General features: G+C 43.3%; 3 protein-coding genes across 3 annotated transcripts in view; 2 read left to right on the top strand and 1 right to left on the bottom strand.

Annotated features, from left to right (window-relative positions):
- LOC308399066 (uncharacterized protein) overlaps window positions 1-26,495 on the top strand; it is a 262,268-nt gene that overhangs the window by 96,856 nt on the left and 138,917 nt on the right. The gene's annotated exons all lie outside the window — the stretch shown is intronic.
- Window positions 14,246-19,803, top strand: LOC308399108 (uncharacterized protein). Its single transcript, XM_080886103.1, has 3 exons — window positions 14,246-14,386; window positions 19,229-19,414; window positions 19,549-19,803. Exons 1-3 carry the CDS (start codon window positions 14,300-14,302, stop codon window positions 19,576-19,578), a joined length of 303 nt encoding a protein of 100 aa, XP_080742229.1. The 5' UTR covers window positions 14,246-14,299; the 3' UTR covers window positions 19,579-19,803.
- LOC308399597 (protein NLRC3-like) overlaps window positions 26,053-26,495 on the bottom strand; it is a gene marked incomplete at its 5' end in the record, with an annotated part of 19,111 nt that continues 18,668 nt past the window's right edge. Inside the window, one exon of the mRNA XM_080886958.1 lies at window positions 26,053-26,495. This exon is cut by the window's right edge and continues 1,200 nt beyond it.

Raw genomic sequence — 26,495 nt, 5'->3', positions numbered from 1 at the left:
CAACGAATATGACTGCACATTTACACCGACATCATCCTGGTGCAAAGACAAGAGGAAGCAGACAAAACAACAAGCACCATGCTACAAACTTTACCCGAGTCATTTAGACAGCTGTTAGCACAGGATTCTCCTTATGGGGACCTGATATGTTTAATATGCTGCTGAGAATATAGCCCAGAAGAAGCGTATAGTAGAGCTTTTATTTTGAAAGAGCCATTTCTCTGTAATAAACTCTCTTTTCCAAAGATGGGTGATTCCTCCATCAGATAGATTTTTTTATTATTATTTTGTTGTTTCAGCAACATTAAATTTAAAAACTGTACTTTTGAGTTAAAATATATATTTATAATTTTAATAACTGACAAATTAAAAAGGCATGAACATTTTTTTTGTATCGAAAAAATATCGAACCGTGACACCAAAGTATCGAACTGAACCGTGAATTTTGTTTGTCGTTGCACCCCTAACATATGTGTGTGTGTGTATTTATACATCAATCCATTTTCTTGCTTATGGAGTTCAGGGCCTGGGACCTACTCCATGTCAGCTTTCAGTGTTTATGAACATGAACATTATGAACTCATGACTCCCTTGGGAAGCCTATGGTTTTTCATAGGCAGGGGATATTTGTTTTATCACAGTTCATTACCAAACAGAGCAGGGTTCTAATTGATTTGTGGCTTTTAGGATATTATGTACAGGTGTGTAAAAGTGGAGTGAATATAATTACAAACAGCAATGCTAGTGGAGTGATGACAGACAGGGCGGTTGGGGGGTGGTGAACAGTTTGCCAACAGTTATGCCCCTGTAGAGAAGGACATCTGCCATTTCTTTTTCCTTTTAGTCAAACAATTCAGGTAGTGATGAAAGAAAATCAGACTGTGGCAGTGCTTGCAGCAGGTAACGGAGTGATAATGCAGAGTTTTTACTAGAGATGGACCGATCCGATATTACGTATCGGTATCGGTCCGATACTGACCTAAATTACTGGATCGGATATCGGAGAAAAATAAAAAATGTAATCCGATCCATTAAATATCACGAAAGCACCTCACAAAAGTTGCAACACGCCGTAACTCACCTCAGAACGTTAGCACGTCGGAGCAGTATGCATCACGTGATAGAGCGGCTGTGGCATGCGGGACCTGTCGGTGGTCTGGATAGCATGTGGAGCTTCGCTAGCAACCCGGCATTTCATCTCCGACAAAGTTATCCCGAGAGAAGTAAAGCAAGTGTGTAAGTCCATCTCTGAATGTTTGTAAAGCATTCCTGCGTTAAGCTTAACAAGCGACTGCCTCTTCTTGCTGCTACTTCAATCATGAAACTGCTTAATGATCAGCTGATCGGCTTTTCTGTCGCGAGTCCGTCTCTCTAGTTTGTTTTTGGCCCACTTTGCACCAGAAAGAGGAAACCAGCGGCTGAACAACAGCAGCACGTTTAAGCTTGATAAGCTGTTGTTACAATTTATTTAATATTACTTTCTACACCAGGATCTTTTTCTACGTAGCTGACGCTGGTAACTGTGCAGGGGCGGATCTAGCAAAGTTTAGCCAGGGGGGCCGATAGGGCATGAACAGGGAAAAGGGGGCACAAAGACATACTTTTCTTTCTTATTCTCATTTAAAATGTCGAGCTTTTAATAAATAATTATCTGACACCCAAAGTTTTAATTTGATGTAAAATGAATAGAAGTCAATTACTGTATATAGTGACTATTAAGTCTAATATATATACCCTAGTAAGCTATAGTACTTTTTCCTTTGGGAAGGTACCATCTGTGCAGTCTGCAATTTTGTTGAAGAAAGATGTTGAATCTATTTAATATTTCTTGAAAAATAATTGATTTCTGTGCATTTTTTTCCACACTGCATCAAATTAAGGTTGATTACGTCGATTAAGCATCATGAGGTGGAGTGTGAGGGGTGGTTCCCTATTTTTTATTTATTTATTTTTGTTGTTGCTGGGAGTTGGAACCCTATTAGTTAGGTTGCTTAATATTTACGCTAAGTACTCTTTAAAATACCAGAATAGGGAGGATGGTGTAGGTCTAAGTTTATTAGATTGATCAGTATTGCTGAACTACGAAATATTTTTTTTGCATACAGGTATAACAGAATAGCTTTAGTGTAGTTGTTGTTTTAAACTTGAGTATGAACTTATACAAAATGCAGCAAGATATTTAAAAAAACAGTTTTGTTGATTAAAAAACACTATATCGATTTATATCGGTATCGGCAGATATCCAAATTTATGATATCGGTATCGGACATAAAAAAGTGGTATCGTGCCATCTCTAGTTTTTACTGCAGTGGACAGTCCCTAGTGTGACCATCGCTGGAACCAACCAGCTGATTTACACCATGGCAGCAGTCACCAGTGAAGTTCTTGGCTGCAACATGAACAATCTCAAGTAGCAATGCTACTGAACTTGCTGGAGAACTTTTAGTTCAGGCCACTTGATGAGTTTCACACAGTACTGCATATTATTTTATTAGGTTGGCACAAATGTAGGATTGTGTTTGTGATATCACGATGTATCTGTTTCCTTTTCATATTACACTAAAGAGATCATCGCCTACAAGCCTCCGTAAACGAACAGCATGTCTATAAAAGCCCATTCATCATCCGGCCCTCCTGCTCAAACACAACCATGTAGCGCTCATCCCTCCACCCGTTTCATTCAGCATCCACACACATGTTGCAGGGATGTCGCAGTGTTCGTTTGACTTTGGGTCCTGAAGGACGGAGTTTAGGACCCAGATTACTCCCAGATTTAAGAGCACCTTAGTCCAAAAAATATGGCAATAACGACGGCCGCTTGCATGTTCTACAAAAAAATGGTGCTTTGTTGTGTATCTGACGGACAAACACCAAACCAGTTCCACACCACTGAAGTTGCAGCATTTTTACAAACCAATTCTGGTTCATGTGTTTCACTCAACGATCCGCTTTCCCCCTTCTCATTCTCTATCGCCACCATGTGGGTATGAAAACAAAGGCACTGCGCATGCGCACTTTACCCATATTCTATCGCGATATTTTATTTTTTTATCGTTGCCCAACATTAAACCAGTATTACCATGAACAGTATAATGTGGCACAGCCATAGGTGGGCTGGTAGGAATGCTGCGGAGGGAGGAGAGAATGGGTTAGCCAGAGTCTAGAGTGAGATGTACACTTACAGAGAGAGTCGAAACCATCCTACCGGGCGATGTGGTGACAAGAAGCAGGTAGTAAGCGACGTAACAGGCGTGTCTTTTCCTCTGTAGAGCTAACACTCCTGCTGTTTTACTTCTGTACTCCTGTGCATACGTCAAGGATGTCAGAATCACATTTTACAGCATCCATGTTATATTAGAGATACTTTAGTCCCAGCAAAGTAGTGTACTGTTGTTGTTTGCTCCATTGCAACAAAACATGCAATGATATTATACTGAATTGCACCAGTTTTTAGGACGTCTATCTTTTACTTTCTGTGGGTTTTTCACTGCTTCTCTGCGATCAGATGAATTGTGCACACTATTTGCTCTTCCACAGCTTTATTTTTTAGTCTTTGAATGTTCCCATCACTTCTGTGATGACAAAAGTCATGATTATGCCATAGTCAGTCTATTTATATAGACCAAAGGCTCATCAGCAGATCCAAACCGACAGAAAGGCCACGGTTTCCTAAGAATAGAGCACTTACCAGTTATTCACATTGAAATGTCCTGTAACGTAGACGCCGTTATCATGGTTTTGTTAACCTTAAAGAACAAAACTATGTGCCTGTTTAAATATTTATGGTCTGTATATACATTAATAATATTTACCATTAAAGGCAGTTTACTTTATACCTAGATCATCGATCACAGTGCATCGATCGGCTTCCTGCTTTACTTCCTCATTGATGACTGAGATGCTGCAATTAGTCCTCCAAAATATTAAGCAGGGTGCACGCCATCCCATCAGTTTCCATACTCCTGACATAGAGTGAGATTTCCTGAAGCCTTGCTATTTATAGCTGCAGGAGGCAGCTTCTAGCTTCTCCCTGGAGGAAGCTGTCCTTGTTTTTGTCTTCATCAAAAAACCTTAAAATCTAAAAATACAGACAGCAGGTTCTTTGTTGGGCTTCTCTTTGTGGTTTGCTGTGGCTTTGCATCTGCTCTGCATCCCTGACCATCAATGTCACCAACATGTGTTCAATGATCAGCCAGTTCACCTCTGAGGGACTTTGGTCTATTCAAACTGGCTGAGATGCTGTGGCTTAAAAAGGCGGTTCAGACTTGAAAACCCTCCGATGGGCTGAATTATAACTCTAATAAGAATAAATAGCGACATTTACAACCTGCATGTTGTGTTTACTTGTGTTTTCTGTGTCTAATATGAACATTTTGTTGATGATCTGAAACATTCAAATGTAACATTTTTGGATTCATTCCTGTGGAGCTCAGTTCGGCACTCCCAGTCAGCGAGCCATGGCATGTATGTATGTGTATGTGGAGACATGTGTCTGTATGTTCGCATGCATGTATTTATACATACATGTATGCATGTGCGTGTATGTTTGTATGGGTGTATCCGTATGTTTGCAGGTGCATGTATAACTTATCGTTCTTGTGTAAATGTAAATTTGTCTGTGATTGTGTAAATACTTCACACACATGGAGAAATGTCAAACAGCCTTTCATTGTTCTTGTAACAGTGACAATAAAAGCTATTCTATTCTATTCTATTCTATTGCTCTGTCATGCATTCTTGCATCTCTTGCCTGCAAGCACACTTTGCAGAGTGCACTCTGTAGTTTATTTTACATAATAGTTAATACAGTACTTGTATTTAAGTGTATTTCGGTTTATTTTTTTACATCTCATAGCACTGCAAACACTTATAAAGCATAAGGTTTACTGAGCTCTTACTACTAATCGGTTCTATCTTGTAGTTGCACTAAACTGCACGATAAATCATAGAAGTAATTCAGACAGGGAGTTTTATGTCAGTGTTCTCCATTGAAACTGGTTATGAGTATTCACAAGATTTGTATCCAGGGATTATATCCCAGTCACCAGCACACTGTCATGTCTCATAAGCTGGTTTGGTATCTCGGTGCAGTCCCCTACTCACAGAATAGTCTGAGGCCAGGGGCCTTTATGAAGGGGGCCAGGGGATCCCATGTCCTTGAGTGATTACTCTGCCTTGGAAGCTCGTCTGTTCAGAGCATTTTATGGCATTTGATGTTTGTATATCTTCTTTTTATTCTATCATTTTTTAAAAATGGATTTTTTGTATGTGTGGGGGGACATATCAAGAACACTGGAGTTAGAAAGCTTATGGCTTTTCCTTTTGTGCGGAGCCTAAGAATAGCTCGGCGTTCACATGTTGCTGTTATTTATAGCTGCCAGTGACACAAACAACACGCCTGTGGGTGCTGCTGCCTGTGCTGGGATTGGTTTTTGTCGTAACATAAACAGAACTAAAGTGGATCCAAGTGTTAAAAACAATTTAAATATGTACATTGCAGCCACTGTCTGTGCATCTGGAACTGTTTCTGATGATCTGTGATGGCAGCAGGTACTTAGTTCACCAGATACTAAGAAATAATTCCTTTTGTTTTTTTAAGGTAACTACTTAATTTGTCTTTTCTCTTGCAGGTAAGTTGACATGGAGCTGTCCAAAGCCTGACTCCTGCTGACGGTCGTTCTGTATGTGTTTGTTGTGGGGCTGGTGACAGAGAGGTAAATATGCCTCAAATAGTTGTTGACCTTTCTGTGTGGAGACACGAGGCAGAAGCAGCAGCCACTCTGGTTATTGGACGTCCTGCTGTGACAGTGGACAGTGATAGAAAGGCCAGCGCTGTCTTTACTGAGCATCTTAGCTTCGTTGTTTTGTGATTTCATGAAGAAATAATTATAGATAAATGATCAATAATTAGCCATTTGTCAGTAGTAGATGTGTGGTTATTATAACAGAGGGCAGAGGTCCTCTAAGGGCCTGGTTTAGGTGTTCAGCAGCGTCCTGTGTGCAGCAGATTAATCACATCATGTTCGGTTTGGTGGCTTTTTGATGTGATTGTTCGGAGAAAGCTGCCAGGAAACGACTAATAACTGATCAATGACAGCTCAGACAGTTCAGTCCAGTCTAGCTGGCTTTCCTCACAAAGTGATTCATTCGTTACCGTCTGTGGTCTCTGACCTGAGGAGGCGCAGTGTTACACTGATTTCATCTCCACAAAGCTTCTGTTGAATGTGAGCGAAGCAAGATCACTCCAAGCTGGTCAGTAATCTGTCCAGACCAGTATGTCATTACTGTCTGGGTTTATGCTGAACTGGGCTACTGGTACATGACTGGTAATGAACTGGTAACAACCCAGAGTTCAGTAGAACCTCCGGCTCTCTGTGCGCAATGAGAAAGCCAATCCATAAATAAATCATGAACAGCCAACATGCACACATGCTTAACATAGTGAGTGAGTGTGTGTGTGTGTGTGTGTGTGTGTGTGTGTGTGTGTGTGTGTGTGTGTGTGTGTGTGTGTGTGTGTGTGTGTGTGTGTGTGTGTGTGTGTGTGTGTGTGAGTCTGCTTCCTTTGAGTACAGCTGTTTAGCACATGCATTAATATTTCAGGAAGATGCCCTCAGAGAGACATTATATATGTTTGCATGCTGCATAATTAATATAATAATAAATACCTTTCTAGTGTGATAACAGCAGGGGGCGCTGTGACTGCAGAGTCCTTTTGATGTGCTGTTTTTACGTGACAAATTGCTGCTGACAGATCTATGTGATCACTTATATTAAGAGAGGATTCCTGATTCTCTGTTTAACTTTGTACTGTGACGCTAACGGAGTTTATAAATAAGTCTTTTAATCGTATTAGTTGTAATTAGAAAGACGAACTCCTCTCTCCTGATTGTTGATTGGCTTTTTATGAATTAGGGTGAAAACTTCAAACCCACAAATACCCAAAGAAACCTGAAACGATGATTTAGCCATGAAGTGAAATCACACAGGGAAGCTGAGATTGTTTGTTGACCTGTGCTTCAGCATGTCTAACTGGGACCTTTACAGCAGTATTTCTGTGTTAGTTACTGTTCGACACCCTGTGTATCCACGATCAGTCGTCTGCACGTGTCCAGCCTCGCCCCTGTGTTCTACCTAAACGTTTCCATTCTGGTCATTCCCAATGAAGAGTCGACCATCTTTAACCGCTCCAGCTCCGCCTCCTGGGTTTGTCAGTGCCACCGTCTCCGACACACAACAGCTCGCCCGACTGCCATCACGAGCTACCGTCTCCTAAATTTTCCCTGTCAGGTTTTTGTGTTTCTTCTTTCACAGACCCCCCTGACCCTCACCTCCACCCACCCCACCTCCTCTGCACCTGCCCTGTGCACTGTGTTGTTCTGGACCAGCTTCACTCAGGCACCTTTCTCCTTCACACACATGTATTCAGTCTTACTGGCTCCAGCTCTCCACCTGGTCCCTGTTCTCACTATAGTTCCCAGTGTTGTCTGCACCATCGCACACATGAAGGGCCTCAGAGTCGAGTCCTGATGTCATGGCGCCCCCGCTCTAAATCCATCTGTCCCTCCTACAGCTCACCTGTGCCTTGCTGTCTCCTGCACAGCCTCAGTATGTGCTCAGTATGTGCAGTACCACAGTACGTCTCTTGGTGTCCCGTCGTGTGCTTTTTCCACATCCACACAGATATGATACAACTCCTTCTAACCTTCTCTGCACTTCCTCATCTACATGTAGAACCTCACTTCAGTAGCTCTTTCTCACGGTGTGGCTCATCAGCTCGCTCCCCCTGTGGCTGCTGCAGCTCTGCACCCTGATTCTTCAGTACCAGGACGCTCTTCCTCCATTCCTCATCATCCAACACTGTGTTAAAAAGTCCCCTTCAGACCTCCAGATGTTTATCAGGACCATCATTCTTCATCTCCTTCATGGCTGCCCTCATGTCCTCCTTACTCTGACGTGCTGCACATCCTTCCAGCCTCAGCCAAGTCTTCTTCTGCTTCCTCAGCATGTGCTCTCTCACACAGGTCACTGTAAACCTGCAGCCACTGCCCAGTTCTCCCGTCTACTTTCATTATCCTGAACGTCCTCGTTCACATTTCCTTGTCTTCTTTTCTTCTGTTCAGAGGATGCACTGAACACCACCATGACTCTTTCCCTCATACTTCAAACCATGTTTCAGAGGTTTGAAGTTACACACTAACCTGCTCACCTTATTATTGTGTTTTTGAGCGTTTTCTTCTGCTAGTACCCCCCTCACAGTCTCCACCTTCACCATACGTCACCTGCAAGGTCACTGTCTTCAAAGGACCCCCCCCTCCAATATCTGATTTCACTGCAGCTTTTACGAGTCAGCCGTGCTATTTCTGATAGGCTCCCCTCTTCTCTCTGTGGGTGTCGCTCATAGAAAACTTGGACACATTAGCCGGTCATGTGAGCTGCTGCCTGTTAGTGCACACGCCGCTGACGCCTCGCAGCAGCCTGGGATTCCTGATTTACTGCTAGTTCACTGAGCAGAAGAACAGCGTTTAATGGGGCTCTTTCCTAAAAGTCGTGGCCTGTGTGAGCGATCGTGGCGTGTAGTGTATGTGTTGTTGGCAAGCCGTCACAAGGGGGCGCCCTTCGACAACTTACCTTTAAGATAAGATAAGATAAGATAACCTTTATTAGTCCCACACGTGGGAAATTTGTTTTGTCACAGCAGGAAGTGGACAGTGCAAAAGTTATGAGGCAAAAATTAGAATACAATAAGAATAAATACAGTACACAACTGTACAGAATAGAATAAAATAAAATACTATATACAGTAGAATAAAATAAAATAAATATACAATAAGATAAAAATAGAATACAAATACAAATACTATATACAACTGAGTAAAAATACAACGATGACAGAAAGGATTATTGCACTTAGTATTATTGCATATGTATGGATGTGTGTGCTTTGATTTGTGACTCATGAGCAAGAAAAGCATAATCGTCAGATTAAATGTAATTTATCTTCATAGTAAAGGAAACACGGATGTTTCTCAGTGACTCGTGTTTGTTTTCAGTCAGTTTGAGACAAGAAGAAAAGAAATGAGCAGGAAGCAGAACACATCACTGTTTGCTCCTCCTTTTATATAATAGGACTAATACAGCAGTGTTACATATGTAAATGGCTCCAGCTGTCATAAACTAAGATTCAGGAAGTTCTCTGATTGAAATGCTGGCAGGTGATGGGTAACCCTCCCCAGCATGTTCCCAAGCGTTGCATACAAGCCACTGAAAAGTAGCTGACGACAGGCTGACTGTCTGTGTGGAGAATCAGTAGGAAAACGATGGATGAGCACATGAATCTGACATATTTGGAACAACCAGGTCTCGTGAATGACGCCATTTTTACTCCACGTGACGAGAAAAACATGTAAACAGATCGTGAGCATCAGATCTGTTTATGCTTCACAGTTTCCTGCTATCCAAAGATGTCAGCTGACGGCCCCGCCTGCCTTTGTTGTCTCTGCCCAGCCTTCCTGTCGTTATCCGTGTTTTTGCTCCCCATCCCCTCTGCCCTGTTGCCCTGACAACAGACAGACACCTAGGTTTCCTTGGCGACGGGGCAGTTTCCTGCCTCCCTGCTTGGACGCTGTGACTGTAGCACAGAGTGTAAGATGTGATTGAAAACGGTAACTGTAACAGAATACAGTTACTCGTACGTGTGTTCCGTTACTCCCCAACATGCAGTGTAATCCATTTACTTCAACAAAGTAACTGTATTCTAAATACCACCTGTTTAAACGGTAACTGTAACAGAATACAGTTACTCGTACGTGTACTCTGTTACTCCCCAATACTGGATATTTGTCATATAATTGAAATATCATTAAACTCACTACTCGTACTCATAAATATGGTCCGTGCACAAAGCAGCGTCGTCTCTTTCTAACCATCCCTGCTCCAACAAACACGAGGTTGTTTCCATCGCTGCTGCTGTTCCATGTTGTTCAGCTCTTATTGTTACTGTAAGTCTCGTAGTTCTTATTTGTGTGAGGCTTTGCTCCTGCCCGTCACTCTGCTGCTGGAGCACCGGGATTTCCCCAATCAGGACAATAACGGATGTTTCTGTTCGTTTCTGTTGTATACATGTTTTATATCAGAGCATCTCCCAGAATCTGAACTGATCAAAAAGTGCCGACATGTCCGGAGGGATTTTGGCCCACTGCTCTTTACAGCTGCTTCCACAGATTTAGTAAAGGAGGCTCTGGAGGCTGGCTAGCCCACTTCTTCTTCAGCCCCTGCTTTGTTTGCACCCATCCACGGCCACCACTGTGTGTTTGACTGTGGGGATGTTGGTGTGTCACACTCAGCATTTCTCAGCCTTCAGCCAATCATCCAGACGGTCAAACCTCAGACGGGCTTGTACATGCTAAACCGCGTGGGTGCTGCAGTAGTTCAATCCTCTACCAGTGTTACCAGTATGTGGTGACTGTCATCCACCTGCCTTCTCACCATTAACCAGCTCCTCCTGTGTGAGTTTCCTTTCCTGTGATCATCCTCCGCCCATGAGGCTGACTGATCACATCATGGTCAGAACTGCTGCACCCACAGTCACCGAGCTTCATGCTGACGCCCTTTGCATCTATATGCTGAGAGTCCCACAGCCAGTCTGTGGGATCCAGGGTTGTAGAGGATCACACACTTCATTCAGGGACATGCAGATCTGTTCATAACTGATATGTTTTTTGTTCGATGTTTCTAAACTCAGGTAAAAATCAGAGACTGTTCATTTCTCTGTAAGTGAACAAACTTATAAATTCAGCAGGGAGGATAATTGTTTCCCCGTCGTAGTTCAGTGTAGCTAGTCTCTTAACCCCCAACCAACCCGCTGCACCTCCTCCCTCCCCTCCCTCTCATAAAATATTGAGAGAGCCTGGCACTAGGCCAGACGCCCCCCTCCCTCTCTGCCAGGCAGACTGACGGAGCATGTGGCTGTGGGAGGAGCACGAAGGGCGGCTCGGCTGAGGAGATATTTGCATCATATATTAGTCAAAATGCTGCAGCTCGTCTTTTAACTGGCACTCGAAAGTTTGAGCACATTTCCCCTGTTTTAGCTTCACGTCACTGGCTGCCCATTTCTTTTAGGATTCATTTAAAAATTCTTTTATTTACTTTTAAAGCTCTCCATGGCCTCGCCCCATCTCATCTCTCTGAGCTGCGACAGCCTCATACAGGCCAGCTGATCAGCTGCTCCTGCATGTACCCAGGACTGGGCGTAAACTTAGAGGAGATCCTGCTTTTGCTGTAGCAGCTGCAAACTGTGGAGCGAGCTTCCTTTGGAGATCAGACAGGCCTCTTCTTTACCTGTTTTTAAGTCTTGAAAACCCGCCTCTTTACCCTGAGCTTTGACACCACGTGAGATGTTGGTTTTTATTTCAGTTGTTTTTAGGTGATTCGATGCTGTTTTATCTTGTTTTGTTTTCATTTGATGTTTTATGTGTTTTATTTATTTATTTTGCTGTTTTCTGTTGTTCTATTGTTTTAACTTATTTTCCGTGCAGCACTTTGTTCCTGTGCTGGCTATTTTAAAGTGCTTTATAAATAAGATTGGATTGGATTGGACTGCCACCAACAGCTCTGTAACACACTGTGCACACAATGCTATCATTGTCTTTTCTTTTTAGCTGCATTTTACATTTTAGTTGCTGACTTCTGATAAACTGAATAAAACAGGAGAACACACAACCTGGAAATCTTCAACCACACACAAAATACATACGTTTCCCTGGTAAAGTACACAACCTCTGCAGTACCGCTGAGTTTTCTACAAGCGCACAAAGCTGCTACCAGCTCTGCTGCTGTGACCTGTGTTACCTGTGTTAGGCTCTTACATCCATACGATGGTTGAAGGACCGGCCGTGTCCCGTCTTCCTTCTGTGCATAATCGTGGCCCCTGCTGGAAGCTGACCCCGTTCTCCCACAGTGTTGCTGAAATGGTGAAACTGGAGCACGAATCGATCTGGGAGCTTTGATGAGAGATCAGCTGAAGTTTGACTGCAGCCTGATTCACTTTAGGACAACCAGTTTGCTTTTAATGTTTTTCTGCCTGATTCATTCTGATACACAAACACAGGCTGAACGGTGTCTGTGCTCCCACATCCTCAGTGTCTCAGCACCTCTGCATCCTTCACTCACTTCTTAGCATGCAGGACGTGTGTGTGTGTGTGTGTGTGTGTGTGTGTGTGTGTGTGTGTGTGTGTGTGTGTGTGTGTGTGTGGGGCACAGGGGAATGTGGGACTTTGTCCTGATGTGAATGTGTGTGTGGATCTTCTCCTCCCGGCCTATCACAGTGAGGAATGGAGGTGGTGTCAGTGTGGGTCAGTGTCACTGGGAGCTGTGGGCGTCTCCACAGTGGGCCTGGGAAACTTTGAAAAGATGTTTTCTTCTTTCGGCCATAAAATCCAGATCTTGGTTTCCTCTTTGTGAGCACAACAGAGACTCCCCTTGTTTCTTACACAGTCCCCCTTTGGCTTTCATGCACACACACCCACTCAGGGAATAAAGTCACTGCAGCCATTTAGCTGCTTCTCAGCACTCGCTGCATAACCTGAGGTTGGTCAGCCGGTCGACTCGTCGTGCATAGTGACAAATGAGGGATTTCAAATATTTCCAAAGCGATGCATCAGGTTTCTTTGCAGATGAAGTGAGACGTGGATGTTTCACAGCACCAATGAAGATTGTGTTTAAGTGCAGCCGGGCGCACGCTCCCCCAGCGACGCCAGCTTCTTCTCACCGTGCAAACACTTTGATTTGAAATAGATTACAGCCGTGAGTGTTTGACTGTGATGGACTGGTGATGTGATCAGGGTCGCAGGTTTCCACCCGCCTCGTCTCTTTGCATGCAGTGAAGGAAACTATGCAAACTATGCAAGGTGTGCAGTAACAGGTCTGAACAAACCAGCAGCAAATAACTTCCAGTCTCCACAGGTTCAGTGCAGCTGGTGTAACAAACGTTTGGTTACAACATATTAATGTTCGCACACTGCTGTAAAAACAGTTTTATTAAAATGAACGTGCACTTTTGTAGAAGCTCGTGGTGAACGCTCCACTGCCTTTGTTTTATTGTTACTATTATGTTGTGATGGGTTGAACAGGATGACTTGAGACGTGTGCGATGTGACAGAATAGACAGATGGAAGCCTTCATGTTGGATCAGAACGACGTCGGGCTTGTTGGTCTGCTGTGGTTTGATCAGAAGACTTCCTCAGATCAGCACCGTGGCCCTCCTCTTCCTCTCCCCCATCTGCTTCTTCTAGCAGCTTCCAACACACTGAGGTCTCTGACAGTGAGAGTGACTCCAGTGTTCCTGTAACTTTGAAGCAGAGGTTCAAGACAGATTTGATCTTTCCTTTCCTTCTGTTTGGGATTGAAGTGATGTAATATCAGGGGGGGCAGGGGGGGCTATGATGTCCTGTCATTCTCATGTAAATCTGTGTTGGGAACATTAATGTTTAATCTGTGTGGGTCTGTGTGGATCTGTGTGGGTCTGTGTGGATCTGTGTGGGTCTGTGTGTGTCTGTGTGGGTCTGTGTGGATCTGTGTGGGTCTGTGTGTGTCTGTGTGGGTCTGTGTGTGTCTGTGTGGGTCTGCGTGTGTCTGTGTGGGTCTGTGTGGGTCCGTGAAATCATCGTGATTTCTTTAGCTCATGAACACAGTGTGGGGTCAGTGTTAACAACATGGTGCAGAAAGGAAACACAAGCGTGGAGTCGGTGGGATTGTGCAAACGGTGGCTCGTGCATCAATCAGCTCCAGCTGTGATGCATCTCTTTGATTAGTGGGAGCAGCAAACTCCATCCAGACAGCTTCCTTTCTTTTTTTCACTTGACTAATCAATCAGCGCACAGCTCCGTTTAGCACACACGCCATCTTTAACGACGGCGTGGAGTCTGTGCCCTGTTCCTCCCACACACGAGTGTTCGTTCATGTTCGGCCTTGTGTCTGAGCGTTTCCTCTCGGTGTGTCTGTAACGAGGAAGCCACGGGCAGGTCGCACACAAACGTATGGCTGCCGAGTGTGCGAGTGTGGCAACGTGTGGCAACTATTCTGGTTTGCCAGCGACGTTTCCACATAAACACTGGTGGCAGCTGCTGCCATGGCAACACCATTGTGCTCCCTCCCTCCCTCGCTCGTCTCCCCTCCCTCTCCCCAACCACTCCTCTCTCTCATGCTCCGCCGGCTCAGAGAGCGAGGACCAGAGAGGAGAGAGGTCAGCTCGATTCAGAGGACAGAAAGATGAAAGGAATAACCCGGAGTGGACGGGGACAGGATGAGCGAGGACAGCCACTCCCACTACAGGCTGGACCCCAGCGATCGCCTCAACGGGCTGGGACAGAGGAGGAAGAGACCCAAGAAGGTAAACGAATAGATGGAGCGCCACGTGGTACAAAGTGTGTAAGGATGGAGCACCCCACCCTGCAAAAAGAGAAAGGAGGTGGGGTTAGGTGAGGTTTGTTTATGTGCAGACGAGCGTCCACATGATGTTAGGAGCACCGAACCATCTCTCACCCCGTCGTCTCCTGTGGAGTGTGTGGCTGCTCCCCCACAGCAGTTGTATCCTCTCTCATATCCTCCGTCTCCTGGTGTTGTGTTGCTCCACAGTGAGTCGTAGTAGGAGGCTCACATGCTGTCAGGGTGGGTCCCTGCTCGCTCTTTGTGTGCCTGTCGTTGGGGGTTTTGCTGTTTGCAGCTATCAGGAGGTTTGTGTTGTAGCCTGATGTGAGAAGTGTTGTTATTATCATCATTTTTAACATTTCTGCACCGCTACAATAAACAGACACACACCCATCAGCCTGTTTACAGATCTATACGCCCATAAAGACGTGAAACACACATTGCACAAATCTACTATAACGTGTTCATAGTGTTATAAAATAAAGAGGTAAAGTATTAGCTGTTCAGGTTGATTCATAAATATGACCTCAGCACGTGAAATCCTTCTGCTGACATCCCTAAAAGCTCGTCAGACCAACGAAGCCGTACAACACAAATAACCAGACCAAACCAGGGTTGTGCGTCTGTTGTTGAGAACATTGTCAGTAAACCACAGTGACGTCCTACAGAGGACTCGTGTTGTCATTATTTTTGTGTATGTCGTGTGAGCTGAGAGCTGTAACCAAAGGTAGTGAGCGCGTCGGCCTTTAACGTCGCGGCTGGTTGTGCGATCGCGTCGCCGCTGAACTCGTGAGAGTTTGTCTCAGGGATCTTTACATTTGAAGTCAGGTGAACATCCAGTGAACTAACAGAACATTCAGGAGCAGTTTACTCTCATGAATGTCAGACAAACTGAGGTTTGTGTGTCAGTTAGATTCTTTAAGTCATTAAAGTGTCTCTGTTAGGAAAAGCATCTGTTTCCTCCACTTCTGCAGAACTGCGTGACCCGTAGCATCATTGCAGGAAGTATCCTGTGACAATGAGTGACTGCACATCATCATTATCAACACATAAACCTGTGGTCTGGACCTGCAGTTCTTATTTTTACTGTCTGGTTTTGTGTAAAGCAGCACTTCAGTAAGCACCTGTGAAGCACACAGTCATAGTCGAGTAATGAAGCGATCCATATGTGAAACATATTCCACGTCTACAGGATAGTGGAGGTTACATGGGTCAACCTGGCAAACTGTACCAGCACATGTGATCACACTGATAGCAGAACACAGGTATGTGAGTCTCTACGACGAGGTCAGAAACCAGTAACAAATGTTTCATGTGATTCGTTTTTCTCCAGTTTGTCTGCAGTGAACCTTAAATACTCACTGAACCAGCTGTTTCCTGATGTGGTGACGTGTGTCGGTGATGAAGCCAACACTCTGTCCAGTGTTGGGCAAGTTACTTGAAAACAGTAATCAGTAACTAATTACTTCCCAAAAAAAGTAATCCTGTTACTTTACTGATTACTTATTTTCAAAAGTAATTAGTTACTTAGTTACTTTTTAAAAACACGATTTCCAACCTGAAGAGGTGATAAAGCGATAGATCTTTCAGCCCAATTCTACTTTTTCTGCATAATCCATCATACAAAATGTAATCAAATGGAAAAGTCTCTTTTTAAAACTTGTTTTATTAGTTTTAATCTTTTAACTTTATGCATCAAGCAAACATTTAATTATCTGCAACATTCTCTGACTGGAAGAAATTAGTTTAACATTTAAACCTATTTTCTGCACATTCCAGCTCATAAAATAAAATATTTTGTGTGTTTACACTCAGTCTTTCAAATAGATGCAAGTAAAACATAGCAGAAAATAAATAAAGTCAAAGACTCAGCGGTCCTGTTGCTCTATTTTCACCTGTAAAGCAGGAGTGGGGCAGGCGGAGGTTTACCCTGGTGCAGGTGTGCCGCGGTCAGTGGAAGAATCCGCGAGTTTCTCTGTGAGTTTCCCATTACGTCGTAGCTACTCGGTGCTTGTTGGAAGTTTAGGGGTTTTTTCGCTGTAAAAAGAAGTTTTCTTCCCACGCACAGCGGACACTAATGTTTTTGTCACTTTTTATGGAATCAAACTCAAAGTAAGGTCAGTACTTCCACGCTTTAAACGCTGCACGCTCACACTCTCTCTGCACTCGATATGTGATCCATTGTTGATCTGCACACAGCTGTTGTCACTAACGGCGCACTCGCTTACGTCACTGTCGTGAGACATTCTCGCAAAAAATCACGGTTTTAGTAACGCAGTAACGCAGCGTTCCTACGGGAAAGTAACGGTAATCTAATTACTGTTTTTGCAATAGTAATCCCTTACTTTACTCGTTACTTCAAAAAAATAATCGGATTACGCGTTACTGGAGCGTTGTTCTCCTCTGTAACAAAGCAGTGATAAAGGAATAGATGCTGATTTTATTAACTTGTGTCTTTGTGCTGCTGGATTCAGTCTGAAGCAGGCAGCAGTGCTGAACCTACCAGTGTAAATGTGATGGTGGAAGCAGAGGCCAGCACTTGGCAGTGCTAAACACAATAAAAGACTCACAAGTTCCTGCTCAAAGGTCAGCTGCCTTCAGATCAATCATTAACCTGCAGCAGGTTGTGGCCTGATGTGTTTGTAAGAGTTTCACTTTCAGGAGGAGAAGATTTAAACGAGTCACACAAATGTGAACTACAAAGTCTGTGACACACAATTTATGCAAACTGCATGAAATCTGACCTGAAGAAATCCAGTCTTCTGCCTGTTGTGGTTGTGACAGCTGCTCGTAGGAGAGTTTGTTTGTAGGAGGTGGAGATGTTCTCAGATCAAGTGCGTAATCGTCTCTTTGTGTAGACGCTAAAAGCTGTGAGCCAAAACTCTCTGCTCTGAAACTCTTCACTCAGTCCTCACGCTGAGAGTTTAGAGGCTGAACTTCTTGTTCCTCCATAACACTTTTCATGAAACAGCAGAAATGAGCTTGTGTTTCTCAGCAGTGCGCACACAGAGAACCGATCCTCTCTGCTCAGTCTGAACAAATCAAAGTGAAACGTCAGTGAAAACACAGCTGCTGATCAAACTGTGTCAGATTAATGCCTCAATGTTTCACTGTGAGGTTAAAAAATACATAAAAATGATTTAAAGAAGTAGGAGGCAGATTTTCACAATAAGAGCACTTTGTTTTTAATTCAGTTAATGTCAAACTGTCATCAACACCTCTGTGTCGTCTCCGTCTCTGAGCAGATTCAGGCATTACTCAAATAATAAAGGCTTTCTTTCACTATTATACTTTTCATTAGTCTCCAGGTTGATGATTATAAACAGAATTATTAAAGTTTTTATCATTTCAGGCTGAAAATCAACATGAATTTGGTTCTAATCAAAGAAGCTCCTTTAATGTGTGTCATTAAAATCCTCACACAGACTTAAAAAGGCGACATTAACATTAAAATAAATGAAAGAAGCTTCAGCTGAGAGCTTCATGCAGTCATCATCAGCAGCTCATAGCAGTCACAGCTCTTTATTACGCAGCTTTGCAGGAATTAAAGTGGCTGAAGTGTCAGAGTTTGTGTGAGAAGCTGCTTCATGGACAGCTGTACACACGTCTTTATTATTTCTTCATAAATCAAACACACAGGTTTGTCTGCAGATGATTTAAAGTGTGTCGTTGTGCAGTTAAAGCTGTTTGTGTGACGCCCTGACCTCCTGTGAATGAAACAGCCAATCAGATCCATCAGAGAGAGAGCAGGAAGTGTTGTGTGTTTGTGACAGAACAAGGAAACAGTGATGATGATGAACATAAAGGTCCTCTGATGTTTCCTGTTACAGTAACGCTTGTTCATCTGTTGCTCTCCTACACTTTCCTATAAATAAAGGAGAAAAAGTCCGTTTAGTTTCATTTCCTACAGCTCAGAGTTACACTTCACATTCCTGCAGTCACATCAAAAAGCTTCACTTTGGTCCAACATCTACATGTTAACATGAAACACAGACAGACTCAGAACATCTGGAACATCTGCACTTTGACCCAAACTGTTATAGCAGGATATTTTCTGCATATTTCTTATGTTGGACCTGTTTGAACTGTAAACGACCTGTAATCATCTGTAAATGGTGTGAGACACACTGAGGCCACCTACAGGGCAGCTGGGGAACAGCAGGGATCTGAAATCATATGAGACGTTAGTGAGTGAGAAGAACAAACGGACTTAAGATGGCTCGAAGTGATCAAAGTTGGTCTAAAACAGAAGATAAATCCACTGATTCTTTGTAAAGTTCATCTGCTGCTCACATGAATCCATGAAAGATTTATTTCACTGAATGTTTCTTCAAAGCTCATTTCAACCTGTTGAAGTCATGAATGAAAGTGCAGACTGAGAGTGGATCACATGATGTTTGAGGTGTGTCATGTGACATGTTCAGTATTGTCACACATGTCTAGATTGTCCCTGATATCATAACTGCTCAAACACTGATGATTATATTTGAAGAATTATTCCTGATGGCAGCAAAGTTTGAATGGAGCTCTCTGTCTGTGCTGATTTGTCGCCCTCTGGAGGTCAAAGCACAAACCTACAGGGCAGCTGGGGAACAGCAGGGATCTGAAATCATACGAGATGTTAGTGAGAAGTTAGAACAAACGGACTTAAGATGGCTCGAAGTGATCAAAGTTGGTTTAAAACAGAAGATAAATCCAAAGCAGCATCAGATGAATGTTACCATTTCCACTTACGGTGCCCTTCATCTAATATGGAAATGTGTTGTTGTTTTTGCCGTGTTGTTGTTCTTCCTATTGTGTTTAGGCCAGAGATGCTCTTCAAACAGCTGACAGACATGACCACATTACAAGAACATGGTGTGAGTCCGATTTGATATTCCAGTCAACGCTGAGAGACCTTAACCAGGAAGTCAGAGGTCAGCTGATGCTGCGAGCAGGAAGTGAACCAAGGGAAAGGTCCACTCTACTCAATCTCAAAGAAAATATGCTGGTATTTGTTGATGTTGATGGTACAATAAAAATATATAATATAATAAATAATAAAATATCATGTGATGATGAGATGTGTTGTTGGTGTTTGTATTTTCTGTAAATGTCTTTTTTAATGTAAATGCTTTGTTCCAGACGGACAGGGAATCAGTTGCTGTACGATGACATCATCTTGATGTTGACGAGGAGGGCGAGAAAAACTAGTTTTGTCCTGCAGATGACGATCTTGCACCGTGTTCAGAGAGCCGACACTTTGATGGTGCTGCTCTACTCAGCTTACTTTAGCCTGGGTTGGACTCTATATGAGCAGCTTCCACTCTGGTTTCACTCTTAAACACACTTGTTTGATTTCACTTGTAAAAGTTGAAGAATAAATATTTTATTACAAAATTATTTCTTGATGCATTTTTTTAGGGTCAAATATCTTGTTTGATTTGAGGAATGAACTGTTAGGGTGGAAAAAGTGAATCAGGTTAAAATAGTGGTGCTTTATATCAGTGAAGATGTATAATGTAATTTAAAATGTTGATGATGGGTTGTAGTGGGCTTGTACTTACAAAACTGCCTCATTTTATTGGAACGATCCACAGTTGCATCCATTCACGGATGACATCTGACATCATTTGACATCTGGTCTGAACACGTTTGTACACAAGATGCCTCAGTTCTGGATGTTCCCACAGACTCCTCTGTGCACCTAAAGAAAAGGTCAAGGGTCAGCAGCACATGTAGTTGGGACAATTCTTCAGTCGCACAAACTACACAATGATTTTCCTCCAATGACGACTTTTCACTTGCAGAAATGGTCCTGTGTGATTTCCAGGCTGTGATATAAAAACTAGTTCCTAATGGCAGCGACTCACTCAGTAAACATGTGTTTCCTTCACCAACCTCACACACAGATCCAATAAGATCAGGAAGTGGGCAGTATAGTACAATATGTGTTATTCTGTGCTGCACTGCCCAAACTAAAGATCTGCTGAAGTGTTGGAAATGATCCAGATGTTTATTTTGGACGATACAGCAGAAGATCAGACATGAAAGTGGAGATAACACAGAAGACCTGCAGCAAAGGTCAGAGGTCAGGCTGGGCCCTGGATTCAACAATGAGCCAATGATCATCAAGCAGTGACTAAAGCAGAGCCCTGACGTTCTGACATTCATCACACAGTCAGAACAAATGTCTGCTGATGACTTCATCTCATGAAACGACTGATAGATGTCAGTTCATTGATCAGCTGAGCTGCTGATCTTCATCGTCACAGAAACATTCAGCTTGTTTCAATCAGTAAATAACTCCCACTACTCCCAGTTTGAACTGTTCCCACTCAAAATGCTGTGAGAACAATGATCATTGTAGAACTTCACAAACATCACGTGTTGTTTTCCACATGTAAGATCAGCAAACACACAGAAACTTCCTGTTGCCACACACGGCCTCTAAAATCTCTTCCACGCTTTCTGTCTGAAGTCCACTCTCTGTGTCGGATCCACAGGAAACAACAAGATCTTATTAACATGGTTTTCAATGTGTCTCCTTCCAAAAAGTCCAACCAATGAACAAATGTGTGTATTTGTGGAGGCCGAACAAAAGCATGACACATTTCTCTGTTTCTATAAACTGGAGTCAAACACAAACATGAAGAGTTTCACTGACAGACTCCAAAATGCCCCCACAGTGGATCAAAGGGAAATCCTACAGTGTGGCCAGAGACTCTTAATGGCTCCAACATCAACACATCCACAATGTTGGATCCAGTTCTGCCTCACAGAGTTACTAAGACACACCCTCTGCCAGCATCACAACAGCTCCACCTGCTTCACCTGCCTCCTCAGCATCTGTACACCTGAAGAGAAAAGAAAGGCTCCAACAGCTCAAATCTACAAAGGATTCATGAAGTTTCATCCAACAATAACATGTTTGCCTTCCACAGTGTGCTGTTAGACACCACTGTACCTCTGCCATTTCAAAAAGAGCAGCTTGGGAACATTTTGGCTCCAAACACTTTGTGTTTAAGTTCTTTGTTTTCTTTGTGAAGCCGACAACATCTGGAGCTTTGTGACTCATAGAAACATCATTTTGTTCTTTAGATGACAGCAGATTGGGACTGAATAATCAATCACTATCAAACCAATAAAGACAAACATGCTGATTTTACAGGAACTTTGTTGGAGAAGCTGCAAAGACATGAAACTGGTGGAGATCCCAAACCAGTTGATAGTGCTGGTTATTCCAAATAAAGCTGTTTCCCTTTGAGATGAAATGACTTTCTGTCCTGATATATAATAAAGATGTTGTTGTTTTTGAGCCCCTGTATTAAAAGTAGTTTAAAGTCAGCTTGAGTTTGATGTCTTTATGTCAAAGCTGCTCATGATGTTGAGCTGCTGATGGAATAAAAACAATATAAAAGCATGTAGTCCAGACTTAAATGTAGCCTGTTGTTAGCTGAGGTCCACACACAGTGTTTGACAGTGTAAAGTGTGTGAAAGGGCTGCTGGTGGAGCTCACTAGGATGAGCAGGTGACCACGAGGTGGAGAGCAGCTGGCCTGGCTTTGACCCGGGCCACGCCCCCTTTCTCTCTGCTTTGCTGTCACTTATCTTCACTGCTCTGTCCAATAAAGCTGAAAAAGGCCCCGAATCAAAGAAATCTGCTGCAGCCTCTGAAATGTCTTCTGTTTCCTTCCCGACGGCTTTTTCACCGTCAGCCCATCAGACAGTCCAGCAGCATTTATGATGATGTCATGATGTTGAAGAGGCTGCTACGGTGGCCTCCCATGACCCCCAGCCTCATCACAGCTGAGATGCAGACATTTGAAAACATTCAGCAGACAACTGAATAACAGTCCAACACAACAGTCTGTGTGCAGACACACACTGACCTTTCATATAGTCAAACACAGCTGGTTGAGTCATTTCTCTGTGAGTCTAAAGTGAATCTAGTATTTGAAAGTCCACTTCCTGTATTTGTTGTTGAAGACTTCTTCAGCTTCTTCTCAAGGACATCAGCTGCTTGTTTGGCAGCAGAGGCAGTTAAGAAGCTTCCTGAAAAACACTGAACAGTGAGTTCACTGTGGCATATGACAGATTCAGCTTTCTGTGTGCAAATGTGTCTGTGTCGACCTTTCAAATGCTGTTGAATCCAAAACATCAGCGGCTCCTCGGCTGCTCACTTCATGCACTTCTGTCTGTGTGACAGTCCAATGACATCACAGCTGTTTCCAGCCCCAGTGTCTCAGGACTGGACACCTTTAAACATGTCGAGGATCAAACAGCGTCCAGCTAAACACACATGAAACTATCAGAGCTGACAATCATTCCAATAACATCTAATGGTTCATGTATGTAGACACGGGACTACAAGGAAATGGCTCTCAGCATCTGGCTGTGGGAACACATGAGTCCCTGTTTGTGTTCAGATTGTGTGCATGTTTTAGACGTGTGTCACATGTAGAAACACAACAATCCCACAATGACACACAGATGTGTTTGACACAGCTGTGCAGCTGTAAGTTGTTTCTAATGATTCATTGAAGCTCTTCTAACATTCTGGAGACGATCAGTACATGAATCTGTTCAACACGACAACAATTTGACTTCAGTGTGAACGTTTGCATTAAATAACCTTCTTCATCCAGCTGACAGCATCTTCATCCTATGATGTGAACAGTTCCTCCTGTTGATGACAAACCTCTGACAGGATCTGCTTGAGGAGCTTTTTCATGTGCAGCTCTCTGAGCTCAGGGCTGAGCTGCTGTTTCATCTTTAAGAGCTGCTGCCTCCTCGCCGGACTTGTTCTCCTCTTCTTCTCCTAATGACACCATTTCTGCTTCATATTAAATTCAATAAAGATGCTGACATGTATCTGTAGCAACAACATCATTGAATCTAGAACAACTGGAGCCAAACCAGTGGCTCTGCTGGGATCACTGGTGAGCCAACACTTCCTTGTTGATGCAGATTTCAGGGCTTCCTTTTGCTCCTCCGTTATAACTGTTCTCTCTTCTCAACACATGATGACACAAAGGAATCAGCAGTGACAAAGATGATGCTGAAGAGAAGCACACACTTCACACATATAACAGAGCAGTGCAGTTACACACACCTCTGCTCGACATCAGGCCTCAAACAAAGACACAAAACACTAACTTGACTCTAAACAGAAGAAACGAGCAGCTGTTTCTGTTCTGTGCTTATTTATATTTGACACACATGCTTCTCTTTGTGCAAACACACATCGCACTATAAGGGTAACCTCGCACACAATGATTGGACAGCACAGTGATGATGCTGGGAGATCCTATACGCAGCAACACAGAAACACTGAGAACTTTAAACAATGATGGAAAGTGTTATAAATGACTTGTTGGCCTCTGATCTGTCACAAACAGCTGAAACGTGTCTCTCATGAGTCACATGAAGGTTTTTGACAGAAAGGACAAAAAGTAGCTGCAGTCAGTTTGTGTCATTTTTATATTTATTCATCTGGGAGAAAAATCTGAGGGACATTAAAATGTGTTTTCAACAGAGACAAGAACATGAATATAACAGAACAGGTAAATGAACATGTTTCAAGTAAACAGCTGGACTGATCAGGTCCAAACACAGAGTGATAAACTTGTCAAACAGCTGTCATATCTTTATATAGAAGCTCTTTATAAATGCTGCTCACTGCAGTCTGTTTACTAATAATGTCAAAGTGTTAGAAACACAGAAACATCAGAATGGTCTTTGTTCACAGAAACCTGTCTGGGATCCTTTGTTGTTCTTTTGATGCAGAGTTACATTATAAATATAAAGAGTTATTTCAGAGTCTCATCAGTTTTCCTGCATGTCTTTATTTAACACATCAGCAGGGCTGAAGCTCTCATGTTAAACACACACTGATCTATGGACACGTTCATGTGTTTCTAACAGAACCAGGCTGTTATCAGCCTGCACTAACATTATGTCACACACACTGAATGTAACAGTGACAGTTTACATCATCACACAATCAGCTGTGATTGTTTCACTGTCATCAAACGAGTCAACAGGAAGTAGAATCAATAGAAACCAATCATTTACTGACAGCATGTCTGATGGAAATAAGTGCAGATTATGTATGAAGTCTAACTGCACACAGTAACTGTGTTACAATAAGGACTTAACAGCGCCCTCTGCTGGAGTGTTTCAGTACTGCGTTAACTAGAATACACCACCTCCTCCTCACACCACCTGCTACAGCTCTACTCTTCTATGACTACAGTCATCCACAGCACTGATGTGAGGTCACATGGTTCATATGTAAGGAGCACAGCTGACCTCAGGTCAGTTTAATGACTGTGAGCAGCAGCTGTGTTATTGTCACTGTGACAGGGAGACACTCTCAGACACAGCGCTCATGTCAGCTTGTTCTCATGCAGGAGGATCAGGAGCTCCATGTTTGTCTTTCTGTTTGAATCATGATGTGTTTGTGCCATCAGAGTCTGTCATGAGTACTCAGGGTTTCACAGCAGCTCTTCTGGATGCTGACGAGGACTCCAACCTCATGTTTCACCTCTCTGAGCTTCTGATGTCTGTGAACACTCGTGTTTCTTCTCTGGGCTCATCTGGACAAAAACACCTTTCTGTGTTTGGCTGCAGCCTCATTCTGACTGACAGGAAGTGTGTTATCCATGAGCTGCACTTCTGTGAGGAAGTTTCCTGCTGTGTTTCCTGTCTGTGGACAAACACGAGTGTTCCAGCTGAGGACTTGGTTCCTTCCACCTGTCCATACAGGACATCACGCTGTCTGCAGCTCTGTAAATGCAGCTCCAGGTCCTTCCACGTGCTGCTCTGTATTTGTGCAGTTTGTAGTGTGTCCTGGGAAACGTAGCACACATGGTGTTCTTCTGCTGTTTCCTCCTTTCACTGAGTGTGAAACACTGACGCTGTGCTGTTGTTCACAGAGGGGAGCTGATTCTAGCTGCAGCTGGACTCTGTCATCTAACTGAATGTGTTGGTGCTGATCACGGGGCTCTGAGGGGGGAGCAGCAGGAGGACTCTGGATGCTGACGTCAGTGTATCTGTGGAAGCTCCCACAGCGTGTCTGTCATTCAATATTGTGCTGTATATTGTATCTATGCAAAGATGAACAGACTGTGTGTTCACTGGTCTCTGTGCTGCAGCTCTGATGTCATCATCACTCCCTCCTCCACCCTCAGCAGTCCCAGCATGCTGCTGTGGTGCACCCCACCCTCACTCTACACCTGAGCCACAGACCACACCCTCCACCTCAATATACACCACAGTTTTCTCTGCTGTGGAAATGAGATCAGGAGGAAATCATCATTATTATTATTTAATAAACGCTCACATTAATGTGGGCTTATTTGTTTCATATTAGAAACATTAGTTGAGTGTTTTTAGTATAAAATGGTCAAAGTCCCTCTTTTTGCTCCTCCCCTCACCTGTGGATGGACGGTGCTGTTACCGTGGTGACAGCTTGGATGTGTTTCAGTCCTGCCTGGTTATCACTGCAGGAATCTTTCACATTTATTACAGGTAATAACTCTGATTTTTCTGTGTATTATGAACCAAATGTATCCTGATACACACAGAGATGGATGAGCAGAGGTTGTTTTTGCAGTTTATGTAGTTACTATGGACTTAATGCATACATATTATTAAAATTAGGGCTATAACAGTTGTATTGATGTATAGCAACTTGAAATGCTCCCACAAATGGCTCCACAGCATGTAAAAATATAACAAAAGCTCTGGCGGACTTGGTTCTGTGGTCAGTCTTAAAGGGTGAAGTTAAACTCTGTAATCTTCACTGTGTCACAGAGTTCAGTGAGTCCCGTTATTCACAGTATCAATCAGATCATCAGAGAACAGCTGATCAGCAATCAGTGGTGCCAACAGCGCCTCCTGTGGTGAGAGGATGCAATAATGCAATGTAGCATTTTTCCACTGAACACTTGCAGTCATGGAAACTGTCTGTTGGATCTGTGTGACGTTGCTTTCTTGGTTAGAGTTCCTCACAAATGTCCAGATGATTCTTCTAATGAGGCGTCGACCATGTTTGCAGCTCTTTGGAAGAAAACGTCGCCCTTTGCC

This window comes from Rhamphochromis sp. 'chilingali' (genome assembly GCF_963969265.1).
Source record: "Rhamphochromis sp. 'chilingali' genome assembly, chromosome: 1".
NCBI classification, from domain to species: domain Eukaryota; kingdom Metazoa; phylum Chordata; class Actinopteri; order Cichliformes; family Cichlidae; genus Rhamphochromis; species Rhamphochromis sp. 'chilingali'.
Note: the sequence above shows the minus strand (reverse complement) of the source record. Positions and strands in the feature narration are given on the sequence as shown.